Raw genomic sequence first — 20,684 nt, 5'->3', positions numbered from 1 at the left:
CAGAATCGGAAACAGGCTCCAGGCTCTGAGCCATCAGCCCAGAGCCTGACGCGGGGCTCGAACTCACGGACCGCGAGATCGTGACCTGGCTAAAGTCGGACGCTTAACCGACTGCGCCACCCAGGCGCCCCAGCCTTCCTTTTTATTGAAAACACACATGTGATATATATATCACATTCAGGAATATTATTCAACCTTAAAAAGGAGGAAAATCTTTTCATTTGCAACAACATGGATGAAAGTGGATGGCATTATAATAATTGAAATAAGCCAGACAGAGAAAGGCAAACACTGCATGGTGTGTGTGTGTGTGTGTGTGTGTGTGTGTGTGTGTGTGTGTGTATTTTTTTTTTTTAACAAAAAGTGGAATTTATAGAAACATAATACAAAAGTGGCTGCCAGGGATTGGGATGTGGGGGAAATAGGGACAGGTTGGTAAGAGTCCAAACTTTCAGTAAAGGTCTAGATGGAGGGTGCCAGAAATGAGTGCAGGTAAAAAGGTATGAACACTTCCAGTTATAGGGTAAGTCATGAAAATGTAATATAAACCATGGTGACTGTATTTAATTTTTTTTAATGTTTATTTTTGAGAGCGAGAGAGACAGAGCATGAGTGAGGGAGGGGCAGAGAAAGAGGGAGACACAGAATCTGAAGCAGGCTCCAGGCTCTGAGCTGTCAGAACAGAGCCCGACGTGGGGCTCAAACCCACGAACCGTGAGATTATGACCTAAGCTGAAGTTGGATGCTTAACCAACTGAGCCACCCAGGCACCCCTGTGGTAACTATATTTAATAACACAGCATTGTGTGTTTGAAAGTTGCTAGGAGAGAAGGCCTTAAAAGCTCTCATCAGGATATACATTAAAAAACCTTTGTAACTGTGTGCTGAAAGATGTTAACTTGACTAACTGTGGTGATCATTTCACAATACATACAAATATCAAATATACATTGGAAACTAATATAATTATATATGTCAATTATACCTCAATTAAAAAACTAAATAAAAATAAACAAAATCTTTTTTTAAAAAGGATAAGGTCTAAGGCTCTACTGTGTAACAGGACTAGACCTGATAACACTGTATTATATCATTGAAATTTGCTGAGAGTAGAACTTAAATGCTCTCACACACAAAAAAGATATGAGGTGATAAATGTATTAATTAACTTGATGAGAGAAATCCTTTCATAGTGTGTATGTGTATCAAATATCACATACACTTTTAGTATCTTACAATTTTGTCAATTATACTTCAATAAATCTTGAAAAAAAACAAATGGTTTCTCTTGAAAATCATTCCATATTAGCACCTAAAACTCTGTTTTAAGTCTGCAGGTTTATTGTAATGGGTGACACATAAAAGTAAAATGTCTAATGGAAACACCACATCCAATAACGAAGGAAAATAATTTATCTTCCTGCCTGCCTTTAGGATACAAGGTTCTGGTTTGCAGTTTTCTAATTGCTAGATAATTATAGTTAAACAGCCCTTTGTGCACTGGGCTAGAAAAGTTATCGCACTGCTGTGACTGCAACTTCTAAATAACAACTCAGTTTCCAAAACAGGACTCAAAGCACAGATCTAAAACCTTTACACCAGGATGGTTTACAGGCAGTACACCTGGGAGAAGCTTGCATTTGGATTTCCTTGTCTCTAATTGCTTCCTGGGATTAGCCCCATCAAGTATTTCCCTCTCTACTGGGTTTTCCCTCTCTCCTTATAAATGTAATCAAGTCTCAGATCTTCCTAAAAAATAAAAACTTGAGGGGTGCCTGGGTGTCTCAGTCAGTTAAGCATCCGACTTTGGCTCAGGTCATGATCTCACAGCCGGTGGGTTGGAGCCCTGCATCAGGCTCTGTGCTGACAGCTCAGAGCCTGGAGCCTGCTTTGGATTCTGTGTCTCCTTCTCTCTCTGCCCCTCCCCATGCTTGTGCTCTGTCTGTCCCTCAAAAATAAACATTAATATATATAAATAAATAAATACAAAAACTTGGAAACAACCTTCACTATGTAAAAATTTCCCAACTGTATTTTAGAAAGAGTATGTTACAGGGCACCTGGGTAGCTCAGTCGGCTGAGTATCCAACTCTTGATTTCAGCTCACTTCATTGATTTCAGTCTGTGGGATCGAGCCTCACTTTGGGCTCTGTGCTGAAAGCAGGAAGCCTGCTTGGGATTCTCTCTTTGCCCCTCCCCAGCTCACGTGTGTACGCATTCTCTCTCGAAAAAAAAAATTTTTTTTAAGCTTTTAAAAAAGTATCTTACCTTAATCCTTAATATTTTGCAAACTCAAGCTTGTATTAATCTAGCTTCCTCAGCCAAAACACCAAAGAAGCTGTTTTATTGAAGTCACCCATCACCTATTAACTGCCAAATGCAATAAAAGCTTTTTTTCAGACAATATTGCCTCTGAAGTGTCCTTTGTGGAATTCTGTTCTATCCATCACTTAAATACCGGCATTTTCCAGGGTTCTATTTGCATCCATTTCCTCGTATCAATCCAGGTTAGCAGTCTTTTATTTACACTTTAATGAATTCTAAATCTTTTAACCATTACCTCAAACCTCTCTACATATCACTTCCTACTATGCATCTCTAGATACCCCATAAATATCAACAAATAAATGTGTCCATATACGTAAACAACCACCTTCCTTGCTAAACTCAAAGATTTGTAATCTTAGGCACAAGTATCTCTATCTAACCATTTGTTCAAGCCAGACCCTACCCAGAAGTCATACTGGACCCTCTTCTTTTTTCTCATTATCCACAGAGTCCCTAAATATATTCACTAAATCCAATTTTAGTTAGGTCCCTCTTAATTTCAAGATTGCAACACAACTGACCCACTTCTGATCCTTCCTGCTTATATTTCAATCTCCTTCACACCAGAGACCAAGTAATCTCTCTGAAATGCAACACTGATGATTTCTTTACCTTACCTTGAATATTCGGATGGCCTTTCATTTCCACCCCAAAATGTTCAGGATAAAAGATATTTCATAATGCAGCCATTGCTTTCCTTTCCAGCCTTACCGAAAGCCATCTTTCCGCATGTACCCAAACCTCCAGCAATTCCAAATTATTTGCTGTTTCCTGTACCTAACACACTTTCTTTACAACTCCATGGCTCTTCATCCCTTGTCTCAACTAACAAATTTCTATTTGTCTGTCAAATTATTAGCTAATTTCTATTTGTCTGTCTTTGGAAAATTATCTTTAATCCCTTTTGACTGAATAAGGTAGTATCTTAACTTCTGTACCTGTACCACTCTGTTTTCATAGCCTTCCTCATCCTCTACTCAAAGTGCTGGCTGACTCATTAATCATAGCTAACATATAAGCAACTTAAAAGCAGGAAATGGTGTTTAGCACAGTACTGGGCACACGGTAAATACTCCCTAAATGCAAATGAATAAATGATGCAAGAAAGGATACCATGAGGCACTTTTCTTAGTCCTTGCAACCCTATCATTCTCTGATTATCTTGCATTAATTATAAAAAGATAATAATAATGCCATGGGTTACAAGTTGTGTACAAGAAATCTGGGGCACCTGGGTGGCTCAGTCGGTTAAGCATCAGACTCTTGATTTCAGCTCAGGTCATGATCTCACAGTTCGTGGATTTGAGCCCCACATTGGGCTCTGTGCTGACAGTGCGGAGCCTGCTTGGGATTCTCTCTCTCCCCCTCCCTCACTGCCCCTCCCCCCACCTCAAAATAAATAAACTTTAAAAAAAATTTTAAGAGTTGTTTACAAGAAATTTAAATTTTTTATGTTTACAACTTGGTGATAATCTTCATTTAATTTTATTTATTTTGAGAGAGAGAGAAAGAGCATGAGTACACAAGCAAGGCAACAGCAGAAAGAGAGGGAGAGAGAGAGAGAATCCCAAGTAGGCTCCTCAGTGTCAATGCTGAACCTGATGCGGGGCTGGATCTCACAAACCATGAGATCATGACCTGAGCTGAAATCAAGAGTCCAATGCGCAACTGACTGAGCCACCCAGGTGCCCCTGATGGAGCTAATTAAGGCTCATCCAGATCCTTCTAAACCAGTAATGACATTAAATTTCGCTGCATAAATTTTTACTGGAATTATGTTAAATTGCAGTCCTCGTGCTTGTGCTTACACATTTTAAGAAAACTTGATATGAACAGTAGTTACATTTTGGATTTTGTTATTACCATGCCCACCTCTACCCCAGACCAACCTAGTTCTAATAATGTTTTGAATTTTGACCTATAATTACCGTGTGGAAAAGGATTTACTCTTTTTTTTTTTTTAATAAATGTTTATTCATTTTTGAGAGAGAAAGCATGAGTTGGCGAGGGGCAGAGAGAGAGGGGGACAGAGGCTCTGAAGTAGACTCTGCGCAGACAGCAGTGAGTCTGATGCAGGGCTTGAACTCATGATCCATGAGATCATGATATGAGCTGAAGTCAGATATTCAAATGACTGAGCCACTTAGGCGCCCCCAAAAGATTTACTTTTAATAATGGGTAACTATGAAACTGCTTTTGAATTCAAAGTAAATGAAAATGAGAATAATATTCAACACGTGAAGATCATGGAAATTAATGCTAAAGTGGTCTGAGGGAGCATGGGGAGAGGGAGGCTTAAATCATTATTAGTCAATTTAAAACAATCTCCATAAAGAAAAATAGACTTAAAGACAAAATCATACCACAACGTACCACTCACCTTTAAAGCCCCATAACACAATCCATACAGTAAGGCTACCGCCACAATGCTACAGATAAAACTGTAAAGGGCTGCAAGCAAGCTTGTAGTGGCTAGAGGGGAAGGGAAAAAGATTTAGTATTTTATAAACATTTATGGAAAACACATCTGAAAAGGTCACTGAAAAATATTTAAAATGGTATAATGTTAACTACAATGAAATATCTACTCATTTCACTTTTAAAAATTCAGTTATGTCATCCTATCCTTTCCAGAGATTTTGAAACGACAAAGATGTACTATCCACAATTTTTGATACAAGACAAAATATATTCACCTTGTAAGTAATGAAAATTTACACATGGCAGAAGAAATTGCACCTATATTATGCTTCAAGAGTGTACCTTATTATTTATACAAGTATGGGAAAATGAAGCTTGCAGAGGCCTAAAAAGGAACTGGTGATATATTAGGTATTCACTAAAACTATTAGTCTCTGTAAACAGAATGCGCATTACCCAAAGAAGTAAATTTATATTCTCATGTGTTAATTCTCACAAAAAAGTACAGATATGACTAATTACTAACTAACTAACAACAACAACAACAAACAGATCCACCTCCTCAATAAGTGGTGCTGGGAAAACTGAACTAAGTGAAAAGAATGAAACTGCACCACTTTCTCACACCATACACAGAAATAAGCTCAAAATGGATTAAAGACCTAAATGTTAAGACACGAAACCTTCAAACTATAAAAGAAAACATAGACAGTAGTCTCTTGGACATCAGTGTTAGCAATATTTTTTGGCTCTGTCTCCTCAAACAAAAATAACAGAAGCAAAAATAAACAACTGGGACTACATTAAACTAAAAAAGCTTTTGCAGAGTGCAGGAAACTAACAACAAAACAAAAAGACAACCTACTGACTGGGAGAAGATATCTGCAAAGGACATATTCGATAAAGGGTCATTATCCAAAATATATGAGGAACTTATACAACAGAGCACAAAATGGGAGAAAAAAAAGAAAAGAATTCAATTAAAAAGTGGGCAGAGAACCTGAAGAGACATTTTTCCAAAGAAGATATACAGATGGCCAACAGACTCATGAAAAGACATTCAACATCACTAACCATCAGGGAAATACAAATCAAAACCACAATCGGGTATCACCTCACACCAGGCAGAGTGACTAGTATCAAGAAGAAAAGAAAGAACCAGTGTCAATGAGGATGTGAAGAAAAGAGAACCCTCGTGCAACTACTGATGGGCTATAAATTGGTGCAGTCGCTAAGGAAAACAGTGTGGAGGTCCTTTAAGGAATGAAAAATACCATAGGATCCAGTAATTCCACTTCTGGGTATTTACGCAAAGAAAATGAAAACACTAATTCAAAAAGATATATTCACCCTTATGTTTACTGCAGCATTCTTTACAATAGTCAAGATATGGAAGCAATCTAAATGTGCATTGACAGATGAATGGATAAAGAAGATGTGTGTATGTATACTATGGAGTATTATTCAGCCACAAAGAAGAATGAAATACTGCTGTTTGCAACAACTTGGATGGGTCTACAAGATATTATCCTAAGTGAAATAAGTCAGACAGAAAAAAAACAAATACCATAGGATTTCACTCGCATATAGAAACTAAAAAACAAAACAAACAAAACACAGAAACAGACTCGCAAACACATAACAAACTGGTGGTTGCCAAATTGGGGGAATGTGCAAAATAGGTAAAAGGGATAAAGAGACAAACTTCCAGCTAGAAAATAAATAAATCACAGGGATGAAAAGTACAACATAGGGAATATAGTCAATATAATTGTAATAACTTTGTAGAGTGACAGATGGCAACTGCGTTTATGGTGGTGAGCATTTCTCAATGTACATAATTGTTAAATCACTGTGTGGTGCACCTGAAAGTAATATAATATTCTCTGTCAACATACAACTATGCTTCAATAAAAGATTGAAAATTTTTTTTTAAATTCTGTTCTTACAAGTGGAAAAAATAGGTCCAATGGGATTACTAATAATAAGGACTAGGGAATGGCTAAGATAGTGATCTTTTATTTTTAAAATATAGATAAAATATAGATTTTTGTTAATAGTGATTTTACATAGTAAACATTTTTAAAACACCTACAGGAAAAACTTTTCCTTAGGAGATATTTAAAAAACTAACACCTTGCACAAGTTTGTAACCGACCATATAATGACTACTATAAATTACCTACTCGAAGCCCTCTCCATACCCTAAATACTGAAACTGTCTTCCACCCATTAAGTTCTGCTGAAATTCACACTCCTTCAAAAATTTTTCGAAAACTTAAAAAATGCCCTAGATACACATCAACATAGGAAATGCTTAGTTTCTATTTAAAATTTAAGCCACAACAACATTTTATCAACATAAAGAAGTCTGAAGAGAAATGGACCATAAAAGTTACAGTAATTTCTTACCCTTTCAATATGTTTTCCCTAGTTGTCCAGTCATCTTTCAAGTAAAATTTTAAATGGTTAAAATAAATAACAATGTATTTTAACCACAGTGTCTGCCAATAAAATTATTTTCAAGTTCTGCAAACCATTACCTATTTCAGAGTAATACTGGCATGGTCTTTCTCATTTTCAAAATAAAATACAAATGTAAGAGGGGAATAAATTTCTAAGTATATCAGTTCACAGCCACATATTCTACTCTAAAAACAGATACTTCTAAAAATCTTATCTAGTTAAATACTTTTACTAAAAGCAGCTGGTTTTGATGTTCCCATTCTAAAGAAATAATAAAGCTCTGAAACCATATTCAGAGACATACCAAATATATACACTAGTTCAAAATCCAAATACATTGGCATGTGTCAGGGGTCAATCCATTTGGGATAGATAACTTTTAAATATTTCATACATCTATACAGATTCTACCTAAACTCACTACAACTTCTAGTTTTTGACAATAGAACGCCATCACTTCTTACAGAGTAACTCCGCTATTCCTGGATCTTTCAATAAAGTGGCAGACTTTACTTTTTTCTATCTACAAATTCATTCCTGCTCAGTCTTTATCAAATAAATGCCTTTTTTCTTTCTAATTGAAATTCTAAAATAAAAACTGGAAAAGTATTTTAATGTTCAGTTTAGTACTTAATGACCTGAAAAGTAATACTGTAACCTGTTGTGTTTAAAAGGAAGTACTCACCATTACCACCAAAGATATGAATATCCAATTGTTCACAAAGGTACATAACAAATGTATTCACCTGAGGCAGGAGACCAATGAAAAACACTATTGGGAAACAGAGTGTAAACACTACAGAAGAAAAGAAAAGCATATTAAAAACAGTATACACATCCATCCTTCTGTTCATTTTAAAATCATAAAATGATTTAAAAAATCCAAAATGAATATAAACTACTAAGCAATTTTTAAAAAGATACCATTTTAAGTTATTTCTCTCTGCATAACTTCTTGGATTTTAAATAATTTTTTTCTTTAAATGTTTGTTTGAGAGAGAGAGAGAGAGAGAGAGAGAGAGAGAGAGAGAGAGAGAGAGAGAGAGAGAAACCCCCCGAGCAGGCTCTGCATTGTACACTGTCAGTGCAGAAGCTAACACAGGGCTCGAACCCATGAACCAGGAGGTCATGACTTGAGCTGAAATCAAGAGTCAGACCCTTAACCAAGTGAGCCACTGAGGCACCCCTAATTTTTCAATGGCAAAGAACAGCTTTTAAAGTTATTTCAACCATTTTCATATAATAGTAACCTGCAATACAGAATCCAAAGAAAACCTTCCATTGCATCTGTTTCAAGAACAAAAGAATTAGTATAATACGTGTTCATCATTAATTTTTTTCATTCATAATAGCCCTACAGTTTTGTTCCTCACTGAGAAAATTATAATAAACAGCAAAGTAAGCTTATTAAAACCATTTTCCCTATTTATCAGGGAACTGTTTGTATACAAATAAATTAGTGTTAAGATCTGAAATAAAGATGACTCACCTATAACTAAATCCCTGGCTGATATCAGCACCAGTGGATTAGTGAAAGTTATTCCATATAATTTGAACTTGGTTGTAGTAAGGTTTCTGCTACCATAATCCAAGAGCCAAATAAGACCACAACACAAACAGAAATAAACTGGTCTACTGTAGGCAATGATACGATTATGGCCCTGAAAATGATACAAAAACAAAGTCAAGTTAATTGATTTTAAGAATCACAACCAGCTAGTGAGACCTGTGATGGCTTATATTCTAAGGATTCAAAATGCATCCATATGGAAGCCAAGTTTCTGACTGTGGCAGAAGGGAATTACAAACATGGGAAGGAAGAAGAATCAAATGAACCCTGTGATGCTGGGCTGAAATTCGAGGTATCAGTACAAACTTATTATTATTTTTTAATTTAATAGTATTTATTTATTTTTTTAATGTTTATGTATTTTGAGAGACAGAGAGACAGAGTGTGAGCAGGGGAGGATCGAGAGAGATGAGACACAGAATCCAAAGCAGGCTCCAGGCTCCGAGCTGTCAGCACAGAGTCCAATGTGAGCCTCAAACTCACGAACCGTGAGGTCATGACCAGAGCTGAAGTCGGACACTTAACCAATGAGCCAACCAGATGTCCCTGAAGTTATTATTTTTAATACACACATAACTAAGATATAAGATGTGTGTATACATGTATGCATGCACATATGTATATACATAAATATATTTCCTAGCTTTATCCAGAGAGGACCTAAAAGCAATGGCATTCAAGTAATAAAAATTACTGGCATCAAGATCTTAGTTAAAAAAAAAAAATAATGCTTATTTTTATTTTTGAGAGAGAGACAGAGACAGAGACAGAGCGTGAGCAGGGGAGGGGCAGAGAGAGAGAGGGAGTCACAGAATCTGAAGCAGGCTCCAAGTTCTGAGCTGTCAGCACAGAGCCCAATGTGGGGCCTGAACTCACAAACTGTGAGATCATGACCTGAGCTGAAGTTGGATGCTTAATCAACTGAGCCACCCAGGCACCCAAAATCTTAGTTCAGAGATAACATTATTTGTTAAAAAAAAAAAAAAACAAAAAAACAACCAAAAAAAAAAAACCAGGCCTTCACAGAGAAAAGGCTGATTTTGGGCTAGGGTTAGGGAAATTATAAGATAAGCCTGGAACATATTATTGTGAAAAGGATGGAAGTACTTAAAGAGTGATAAAGATATGTCAAAAGGACTTTCTGCCCTTTCTGGGCAGGTTGGTGAGCTCCCAATGGCCAGATGAGGAACAATTTGTGCATCAAAATAAATAATGTTACTAACATTATTGTCCACTGAATAAAATATGAATCCATGATTCCATACCAATACAAGTAAGTAAAGACAGAAGGGAAAGTTCTTACAGTAAGAAGTCCACTAATGTGGAAGGAATGATGGAATTAGAAAACTACTACTTGGCAGCCATCAAATGATAACTGATTCAGACAAGAAATATCAGTAAGATTTTTACTGAAAACAAGTAGGTGGAAGTTTCCAGGGCAAGGAGACATATATAAAGTCTCTCTATGAGACACATATTAACTCTAGAAGAAAAACAGTAACATTATAAGAAGAAGCGGTTCTCAAGGGAGTGGGAGGAAATTTTGTCCTTCAGAGGCAAAATTTGCCCCTAGAGGACATTCGGCAATGTCTGGAGACATTCTGGTTGTCACAGGTGCAGAGTGTGCTACTGGCATCTAATGGGTAGAAGTCAGAGATAATGCTATACATCCGATAATGCACAAGACAACAACCCTCCCTCCCACCAATTCTCAAAAAAGAATTATCCAGCCCCAAATGTTAATACTGCAGAGTTTGAAAAACCCTGCAGATACTACCCTTAGCCAAAATATGAAAGCACACTAGTGCTAACATCACTAGTAAAAGGATAAATGAACATCATGTGCTTCCTGATACGAGGCACTGAGAAGAACGTATCATTTTCATAATTTTCCTTTCAAAAAAAGCAAGTCCTATATCTAATCAAGAAGAAACATCGGACGAACTCAAATTAAGGGATGGTCTACAAAATAACTGGCATGTACTCATCAAAAGTGTCAATATTGTGAAAGACAAACACATACTAAAGAATTGCTCCAGATTAAAAGAGGCAAAAAAGAACAAATGCAAAATCAGGCATTTTCTATTGCCAACCGAGTTCAACAGGAAACACCGGAGTAACATCTGTAGATTCGTACATAGTATTCTATCAATGTTTAATGTCCTGATTTTAATAATTATATTGAATTAATAATACAAAGGAATGCCTTTGTTTCTAGGAAACATACATGGCAGTATTTAGAGGTAAAGGGACGTGTGTCTACAATTCACTCTCAGAAGTGTGTGTGGAGCCAGGGGGGTGGGGAAGGGATGGAGAAGAACTAGAAAGAGAGTAATTAAATATGGGAAAATGTTCACACAGGGATCTGGGTAAATGGCATCAGGAATTCTTTGCATAATCCTTACAACTTTTCCCTAAATTTCAAATTACGTCAAAATTTGAAATTAAAAACAATGTTGCCATATATCAATACACTTCAAAAACATTCTTACAAAATATTAAACAATCAGTTGAAAGAAAATCATTTGCCTCCTTGTTTTGTTCACCTACACTCTATTAAGTATTCCAGTGTATGGGTAGAAATAATATTCAAGAAAGAAGCATCATCATAAACCGTTCTTGGAGTCTGTTTTTGAACTACTTTAAAGAGAATGCCCTTTGGACTTTCTAAGTATTAAATAAATACTCTATGGTGAGTTCTAAAATTGGATCATACTTCACAAAAAATACTGTATCAGCTAATACTATTTTTCTAAAGTCACAAAGTGAATAATAAGGTTTTTAATCTCCTCAGAGTCCACAGGTCTAAACACCAGATCAACGTATTACTTCTTTCTTCTTCCTCCTAATGGCTACCTAAGCAAAATGATGTACAGTTTCCCCTTCTTCAAAATTCTATTTTTTAATACTTATGATTTATTCTTCAAAATTTACTAAATGCAAGTTATGAAATAACTAAGAGTTTTATGAACCAAGTCTACCTGATTATCTCCTCCTGAAACAGGCTGTCAGAAAATGAATTATTATGCTCATTTTCAAACTAGATTCAGAGTCCACAATTACAATGCCTTTTGCTTCATGCTAATACATCACCTGTATTTCTAGTAGAATGTCAAAACTTAGATGAGAAAATAACAACATAAATCTTAATTCAATCTGACATATAACAAAAAAAGGGGGTGCTTTGATAAATGTTAGGAAATTACAAATGACAGGCATATTAGAACGACTTACATGTCTGGGAGAAGAAGAATCTGGTTGAACACTCTAAAAATGAAACAAAAGACAGATTATAGTACTGAGGTCCTGATAACTTTATAAGCAACTTTCAAAATGCCTGAAATAATTTCAAGTAAAATATTCTACAGGTAAGAAATGACCTATATTAATTCTGTTGAAATATCAACAGCAGACGAAATATCAGCTCCAGATACTGGTGTCACTGTGGTGTCAGAAGAGATCTCAAATCTTTCCAGACTCTTAAGCTTATTGTGGTTCATTAATAATTTGCATCGAGCTTAACATTACTGAGATGGCATATGGTAGACAGGTCCATCTTACTCCTTGGCTCATTACCACACTTAAGTATAGTTAAGGTACAATGCTTTCTTATATGACACCACTCCATTCAGGAAATAAGAATTCTTATAAGAATTCTAGTTCTGTCCACAAGTTCCAAGTTTACTAAATAATTCCATAGTATTTGTATTAAGTATATTATCTGCATTTTCAAAATCATTTTCATTTTCAAAATCATCAAGTTAAGCTGTCTCCCTATAAGAGATTTTATTAACTTTCCATAAAAATGTTCAAAAGGTATTTTGCAGCTACTTCCCAAATCATGGCTTTTCTCCCAAGTTCCAGTTCATTTCCAATAGCATGCCAAACAATTTCACTAGGATGATCTCTTACCACCCTACAACTCTACAATGGACCAAGCTCACTGAGTTTGCCATGTGGCCCTTGGTTGGACAGGACACCAGGTAAGCTCTAAACTCTTTCAATTCCAACATCTGGCCTCTAAAAGTCTCTGTTCCAGCCCTTCTGTTTATGATATTACTATGCTTCTAGTCAACAGACTTAAAATCTAAAACACTTTTAAAATCTCAGTCATCTTTTACCTTTCCATATCTAACCAGATTAACCTGAGAACAGTGAACAAAGTTAACGTGGGACAAGAGACACTGAAGCAAGAATTTAAATAGTTTAAGGCAATAAAGGGATGGATTATAATGGTTAGAATGAGAAGAATAAAGGCCAGAAATTTTGACAGAGAAGCACCAAATTTAATCAAAGGGACTTGGTTACTTGTTATTACAGACTGAGGAGTAAGGGATAGAGGCTTTGGGATTTGGAGTCAGTACACTATTGTCAAAAGCATAGGAGCTGGGAAAGAAAAACATTTATCAGAAGATGATGAGGTGCTATTTTTAAAATGTGCTCTTGGGGTGCCTGGGTGGCTCAGTCAGTTAAGGGGCCAACTTCGGCTCAGGTCACGATCTTATGGTCCATGAGTTCGAGCCCCGCATCAGGGTCTGTGCTGACAGCTCAGAGCCTGGAGCCTGCTTTGGATTCTGTGTATCCCTCTCTCTCTGCCCCTCCACCACTCATTCCCTGTCTCTCCCTCTCTCTCAAAAAAATAAACACTGAAAAAAAATTTTTTTTTCTTAATGTGCCCAAATGCCTCTTAGTATGCCGAACTAACGCTTGTGAGAAGGATGAAGACTGTGACACATAAATCTAGACATAATCCATTCAAAGGGGTAACAAGGTAATAAAAAAGTGTGGCTTCACCGGCAAGGAGTTGCAGGCTGAAAAGAGGGCCAAATAAAACCCTAAAAAATTCTCATAAACTAAGAAGTAGTCCAAAGACCAAAGAAGCATCAACAAAGGTAAAGTTATCTGAAAAGTATGATGATCATCAGAGTAGCATAAAATCACAGATCAACAATGAGGATAATATAAAAATGGAAGATATTATTCACAAGGTACTAAATGATACAGCACTCACAAAGAATGAAGAATGAGAAAGGACATAAACTTGGCAATTAGAGATTATTAACTCATACACACTATAATAATTTCAGGAGTGCAATGAGGAAAAAAGTATGGATGGGTCTTGAAGAAATGGAGCAGTTGACACAGGCAGCTTATTCTAGATGTCTGTCTATAAACAGAAAAGTACAGCTGATGGTATAGACAGAGCTAAACAAATAGTTTTCAGGACGGGGGAGAAGTTCTGCCTGTTAGCATCTATTGGGCAAATAACCAATACAAGCAAGGGTTTTTCCTAGCTCAGAAAAAAAGCAAACAGTCCGCATTGACAATCCACACTGATTTTGCATGGAAGGTGAAGCATTAGGTATTTGAGGCTTCCATTTTTAGAAAACTTAAAATTAATAACATTTGACACTTTAGACCCACTGTTTAAATAGCAAAGGGATACCGATCTTCTGCTTTCAGTGTCCCAAAGAATATATATGCTAGTCTTGACATTTCTCTATCTAACCGATGATGGATTTTAATAAATTTCACCTACAGAAGACTTAAAATATTGGGAGAGGTGGTGTTGGCATTTTAAAAATGAATTTCAAGAATGCTAATTCTTATTTTTAACAAATGCCCAAATATTTTAATACCCTTGCCAAAAAAATAGTTCAAGGATGCTTCATTTACATATCATTATTTTTTAAAGTTCGTATGTCCTTTGGTTCCCTATCTGATGTAAACATCTAGGGAAAATAAATTTAAAAATTAATATCTTACTATAATGCATGAATGATACAAAACCTCCACCTTTTATCACAAACATCACTCCCTAGTCGGAAAACGAGAGAGATGCTGGTACCTTAAGTAGCGAGTACTGACAGCTGGCTATCACTAGGCAGAACTGGAAGACCCAGATATCTCTGAAGAAGCCTTGTATGAGAAGAACAGATCCCAAAAAAGCCACAAGAATAGCCAGGATGACAGCTAACACATTTTCCAGAATCTCACGATTTCTGTGGACAGAAAAATATACAAGTAAGTACATCATCAATGTAAGAAAGTAACTAGAGCGAAAAAAGGGAAGACCTCAATAACGAGTTGATACTGTCCTTGCGAACATGTTTTTTTGGTGCTGGTTTTGAATAAAGTTTTGGATCATACTGAAAAAGAAACCAGTTTGTGTGGAAAATTAACACAAAATCTTATGTGCAAATAAAGCATGCTACAGTAAATTGTGAAGTTCTAATCATAATGCATAATTTTAATTTCTATTTTAAAAGTTTACTGGTAACATCTGTCACATTTTCTGCTACATTTGTTGCCAAATAACTAACCAACCTGAATAGCAAATAAAAGGAGACACACAAACAAGTTTGAAAAACAAAATCTCAAAACAGTCTCTAGAAAGTTAAATTGAAAAGTTGTTTTATAGGACAAAGTTTGTAACCACATTTTGACACCAAGTGATTTCATTTTCCACATCTCGAAATCACCTGAAATAATCTCAAAACTAATTTACTAGAATTACTTCTATACAAGCTATTACATATATTGAGAATGAAGACAGTAATAAAAACCACCAATGCTGCCTCTATCAAACCTGCTGAGACAGTTCCAGATTTTATTAAACTGATGCTGCAAAGAAACAGTATGATGACCCAGATACTATATATAGCAATGGAGAGGATTTTTATATGTCACAGCAAAAAAGAAGAATCTATCTCAATTACTTCTTGGGGAAATTATATTCACAAAATGTTAAATATTTACTAAAAGTCTTATTTTTAAGAATCATTTACTGACATGGGAACACGCTCAGTACATTTACTATGCAAAGAAAGCAGGACACAAAACTATATGTATAGGAAGATGTACGCTGTTATTTAAAAGAATACACATATGGGTTAAAAAAGACGATATATCAAAATGACACTACTAACAATGGTCTTCTCTGGGTGGAAGGATTATGGTTTGCCCTTGTTGTCTTAGAATCTTCCTGCATATTTCATTTTCTAGAATGGGTAAAGAAATATCTTTATAATAAAAAAAAATTTTATTGTTTTTATTAAGTCAATGCCATATTTATAATCAACTGACCTAAAAAAATTAACAAGTATCTCTGTACTAGGTTTGTTTCATAGTTCTCTCAGATTAAAACAAGTTCAATAGTATTTTCAAATCAATAAACACTAGTATTTTCATTTGTTCTTATATGGCAGTTGTGGAATTCTAGATTTGTCAAATCCAATGATCCTTGGCCCTTCCACTACATTACATACTGTTTATAGTTCTCGTCACTCAACGTGTGCTCCCCTTCAGTCTCTGCTAGTTTTAAATTTTGATGAATCCAATTTACCAACTTACTCTTTTACTGTTTTTGGTGTCACATGTACAAAATTTTGCCTAATTCAAGGTCACAAAAATTTTTCTTCTACTATGTTTTGTTTTTTTCTAGGAATGTCATTGCTTTGGAGTATACATTTAGACCCAGGATCCATTTTGAGTTAATTTTTATAATTTTATAATATGGTACAATGTAAGTATAAAAGGGTTTTTTTCATATGAAAATCCAATGGTTACAGCACCATTTGTTGAAAAGCCTACCATTTCTCCACTTAACTGATTTGGGATATTATTTTGATGCCATTTAGGCCTGGAGTTTTGTTTTTTTTTTTTTTTTTTTTTTGTGGGCAGGTGTTTATCTACAATTTCTATTTAATAGATATAGTACCATTAAGGTAATGTACCATTCAGAATGAACTATGATGATTTATACCTGTCAAGAAATTTGTACATTGTCAAGTTTATTCACATACAGCTGATCATAATATTCTATTATCCATTTAACACCTGTAGAATCTGTAGTGGTATCTTATCTTATTCCTGTTGCTGGCAATTTGCACTTTTCTCTTTTTTTCCCTAATCAGCCTTGCTAAAGGTTTATCAATTTAATTGAGTATTTGGTTTCCTCCATTTTTCTCTATTGCTTTTGTTTTCTAGTGGATTTCTGCTTTGTTCTTTACTACTCTCTTTCTTCTGCTTACTTGGGCTTAGTGTATTCTTCTTTCTCTAGTTTCTTAAGATGGAAGGTGAAGTCACTGAATTGGCCTTTCTTCTTACTTAGGGCTATAAATTCTTCTGAGTAATGTGTTACTGTCAGCCCCAATACTGTGACATGTTGTGTTCATTTTTATTCAGTTCAAAATACTTTCTAATTTCCCTCCTAATTTCTTCTTTGATCCATGAGTTATTCTGAAGTATTATTTAGCTTCCAAATATTTAGGGACTTTCCAAGGTTCGTTTTGTTTTTAACTTATCGTTAATTCCACTACAGTCAAAGAACACACTAAGTATGACGTGAATCCTTTTAAATTTGACCCTTATTTTATGGACCAGAATATGGTTTATCTTGGTAAATGTTCCAGCTGCACTTAAAAGAATATACATTTTGGGGCGCCTGGGTGGCTCAATCCGACTTCGGCTCAGGTCATGATCTCACTGCTCGGGAGTTCGAACCCCGCGTCAGGCTCTGTGCTGACAGCTCAGAGCCTGGAGCCTGCTTCGGATCCTGTGTCTCCCTCTCTCTGTGCCCCTTCCCCACCTGTGCTCTGTTCTCTCTCAAAAATGTATAAACTTTAAAAAAAAAAAAAAAAGAATGTGTATTTCATTGTTCTGAGTGGAGTACCATAAATGTCACTCAACTTAGGTTGGCTGCTGGTATTGTTCAAGTCTGCGATGTCCTTGCTGATCTTCTACATATTTATTCTAATCAATAATTCAGAGAGGGGTACTGAATTACACTATAATGTGAATTTGTCTATTTCTCCTATTTGTCTTTTTTTTTTTTTTTAATTTATCTATTTTGAGAAAGAGAGAACGCGCGCGCGCGTGCCAGAGAGGAGCAGAGAGAATCACAGTCAGGCTCCACGCTGTCAGGGCAGGGCCTGACATGGGGCTCGAACTCATAAACCATGAGATCATGACCTGAGCTGAAACCAAGAGTCAGATGCTTAACCGACTGAGCCATCCAGGTGCCCCTGTTTCTATTTCTATTAGCTTTTATTTTGAAGCTCCGCTTTAAGTGTAAAAACATACAGGATGATTGAATCCTATGAATGAGCTGACCCCTTATCTTTATAAAAATGACTTTCTTTATCCTTAGTAATATTCTTTGTTCTAAAATCTACTGTGTCTGACAATAATAGTGCTATTCCAGCTTTACTTTGATTAGTATCAGCATGATATATCTTTCTCAATTCTTTTACTTTTAACCTATTTCTGCCTTTATATTTAAAGGCAGAAATTTCTTATAGACAACAAAGTTGGGTCTTGCTTTCTTCCCCCAATTCAATTTTTGACTTTTTCTATCTTGTCATTTATTTTCTATCTGTCGATATTTTCTTGATCTCTTTTCCTTCTTTTTCTGCCTTCTTTTAGGTTAAAAGAGTAATTTTTACGAATCCATTTTATCTCCCTTTTTAACTTCCTAGCTGGAACTCTTACATTTTAGTGGTTGGTTTATTAGGATTATAATACACATTTTATGGCAGTGTGCTACAAGTGATGTTATACCAGCTCATATACTCACGTAAGAAACTTAACAGCAGTATGCTTTTATAGGTCCCTTCCCAGCCTTATGGGACTGTCATGCACTTTACTTTTACTTGTCATAAATCACACAATACATTGTTATTGTTTTTTTAAAATATCCAATTATTAAAGGGACTGAATTAGCAAGAAAAAAAATATCGTATATTTAGCCATGTAGTTAACTTACCGTTACCAGTGATCCTTGTTCCTTTGGATAGGTATGTATTTCCATTTGGTATTATTTTCCTTCTGCCTGAAATATATCCCTCAACATTCTGCAGTGTGGGTCTGCCTGCAAAAATTCTCTGTTTTTTGCAGTCTGAAAATGTCTTTATTTCATCTTCACTTTTAAAAGATACTTTTTCTGGGTAAAGAATTCTAGGTTGACAGTTTTGTGGGTTTTTTTCCTTTCAGTACTTAAAAAATGTTGATCCACTTTCTTCTTACTTGCATTATTTCCAACAATAAATCTAATGTCTTCCTTATCCTTATTCCTCTGTACAACAGTCTTTTCGTCCTCTTGCAGTTTTTAAAGATTTTTACCACAAGTTTTGAGCAATTACGTGCTCTGGTGTAGTTTTCCTCATGTTTCGTGTGCTTGGGGTTCATGAACATTTTTGAATGTGTATGTTTAGCATTTTCATCAAATTTGGAAAGTTTTCCAACTCTTCTTCCAAATTTTTTCTCTCTTCCCGTCTCTTGAAGTTGTCTCACAGCTTACTTTCATTTTATTCATATGCTCTTTTCACTGGGGGACAGGAGTGGGAGAGGACTCTTTTCTCTGTTTCATTTTGGATAGTTTCTATTGCTATGCTTTCAAGTTCACTAATATTTTCTTCTGTGATATCTAATCTACCATTAATCCCATCTGTTTTATTTTTCATCTCTCAGACATTGCAGTTTCATCTCTATAAAAGAACTATTTCAATAAGTTTGTTTTGGATCTTTAAAAATATCTCTCATGTCTCAACTTTTTTAACACAGAGTACAATTAATATTTTTTACTTATTTATTTTTAATATTTATTTATTTTTGAAAGAGTGCAAGGGGGGAGGGGCAAAGAAAGAGGGAGACAGAGAATCTGAAGCAGACTCCACACCGTCAGAGCAAAGTCTGATGTGGGGTTCAACCCCACAAACTGTGAGATCAGACATTCAACCCACTACCCAGGTGCCCCTTGTTTTAATTTTTTTTCAAGTTTGAGAGACAGAGAGACAGAGACAGAGAGAAAGGGAGAGAGCGAGACATAGAGAGGGAGAGAGAGAGGGAGAAAGGGAGAGGGAGAAAGGGAGGGGGAGAGAGGGAGGGGGAGAGAGGGAGGGGGAGAGAGGGAGGGGGAGAGAGGGAGGGGGAGAGAGGGAGGGGGAGAGAGGGAGGGGGGGAGAGAGGGAGGGGGAGAGAGGGAGGGGGAGAGAGGGAGGGGGAGAGAGGGAGGGGGAGAGAGGGAGGGGGAGAGAGGGAGGGGGAGAGAGGGAGGGGGAGAGAGGGAGGGGGAGAGAGGGAGGGAGAGAGAGGGAGGGAGAGAGAGGGAGGGAGGGAGAGAGAGGGAGGGAGAGAGGGAGAGGAAGTGCTTGTGTGAGACCAGAAAAGAGACAGGGAGAGAGAAAGGGAATCCCAAACAGGTTCTGTGTTATCACAACAGAGCCCCATGCGGCTTGATCTCAGGCACTGTGAGATCATGACCTGCGCTTACATCAAGAGTCAAATGCTTAACCAACTGAGCCACCCAGGCATCCCCAATTATACTTTTTTTAATGTCTTTGACAGCTAATTCTAACATCTGTGATAATTATAGGTTGGTTTCAATGGATTCATTATTGCCCTCATTATAAATCATGTTTTACTGCTTCTTTGCATGCTTTGTTATCTTTGGTTGGATGCCGCTGTGAAAAGTTTTAGGTGGTTAACAATTTTTAGATTTCTGTTAAGTCTTCTTGAACTTTGTTATGCTACTTGGAAACAGTTTGATCATTTTAGGTCTTGCTTTTATGACTTGTTTGGTGGGTCTGGAGCAGTGCTCATGCTAGGGCTAACTACTGCCCACTTTTCAGGCAAGACTTTCCTGAGTACTCTACACAATGCACCATAAAACTTGAATTATGAGTTTTTTCATTCAGACAGGTGGGAACAGACACTATTCCTGTCCCTGTGTGTCAGACACTGTTCCTCTATTTCTTTCACATGCTTCTCCCCTGGCCTCAGGTAGTTTCCTCACATACACTCAGGTGTCAGTGCTCTGCTGACAGCTGTGGAGACCTGCTGTGGAACTCTGAGGTTCTCCCTGTGAACAACAGTCCTCTTTTTGACATTCTGAGCTGGA

The 20,684-nt window shown here is 36.4% G+C and overlaps 1 protein-coding gene across 10 annotated transcripts in view; it reads right to left on the bottom strand.

Annotated features, from left to right (window-relative positions):
* Positions 1–20,684, bottom strand: part of PCNX1 (pecanex 1) — a 170,524-nt gene that overhangs the window by 48,934 nt on the left and 100,906 nt on the right. For all 10 annotated transcript variants that reach the window (XM_045060136.1, XM_045060137.1, XM_023255797.2 and 7 more), the window contains 5 exons: positions 14,634–14,787; positions 12,020–12,052; positions 8,705–8,876; positions 7,901–8,011; positions 4,709–4,800 (listed from right to left, as the gene is read on the bottom strand). In XM_045060136.1, coding sequence (XP_044916071.1) covers positions 4,709–4,800; positions 7,901–8,011; positions 8,705–8,876; positions 12,020–12,052; positions 14,634–14,787 — 562 coding nt within the window. The remainder of the gene's footprint in view (positions 1–4,708; positions 4,801–7,900; positions 8,012–8,704; positions 8,877–12,019; positions 12,053–14,633; positions 14,788–20,684) is intronic.

This window comes from Felis catus, chromosome B3, assembly GCF_018350175.1.
Source record: "Felis catus isolate Fca126 chromosome B3, F.catus_Fca126_mat1.0, whole genome shotgun sequence".
In the NCBI taxonomy this organism is placed as follows: domain Eukaryota; kingdom Metazoa; phylum Chordata; class Mammalia; order Carnivora; family Felidae; genus Felis; species Felis catus.
The sequence above is the reverse complement of the archived record's forward strand: the minus strand, read 5'-3'. Positions and strand labels throughout refer to the sequence as shown.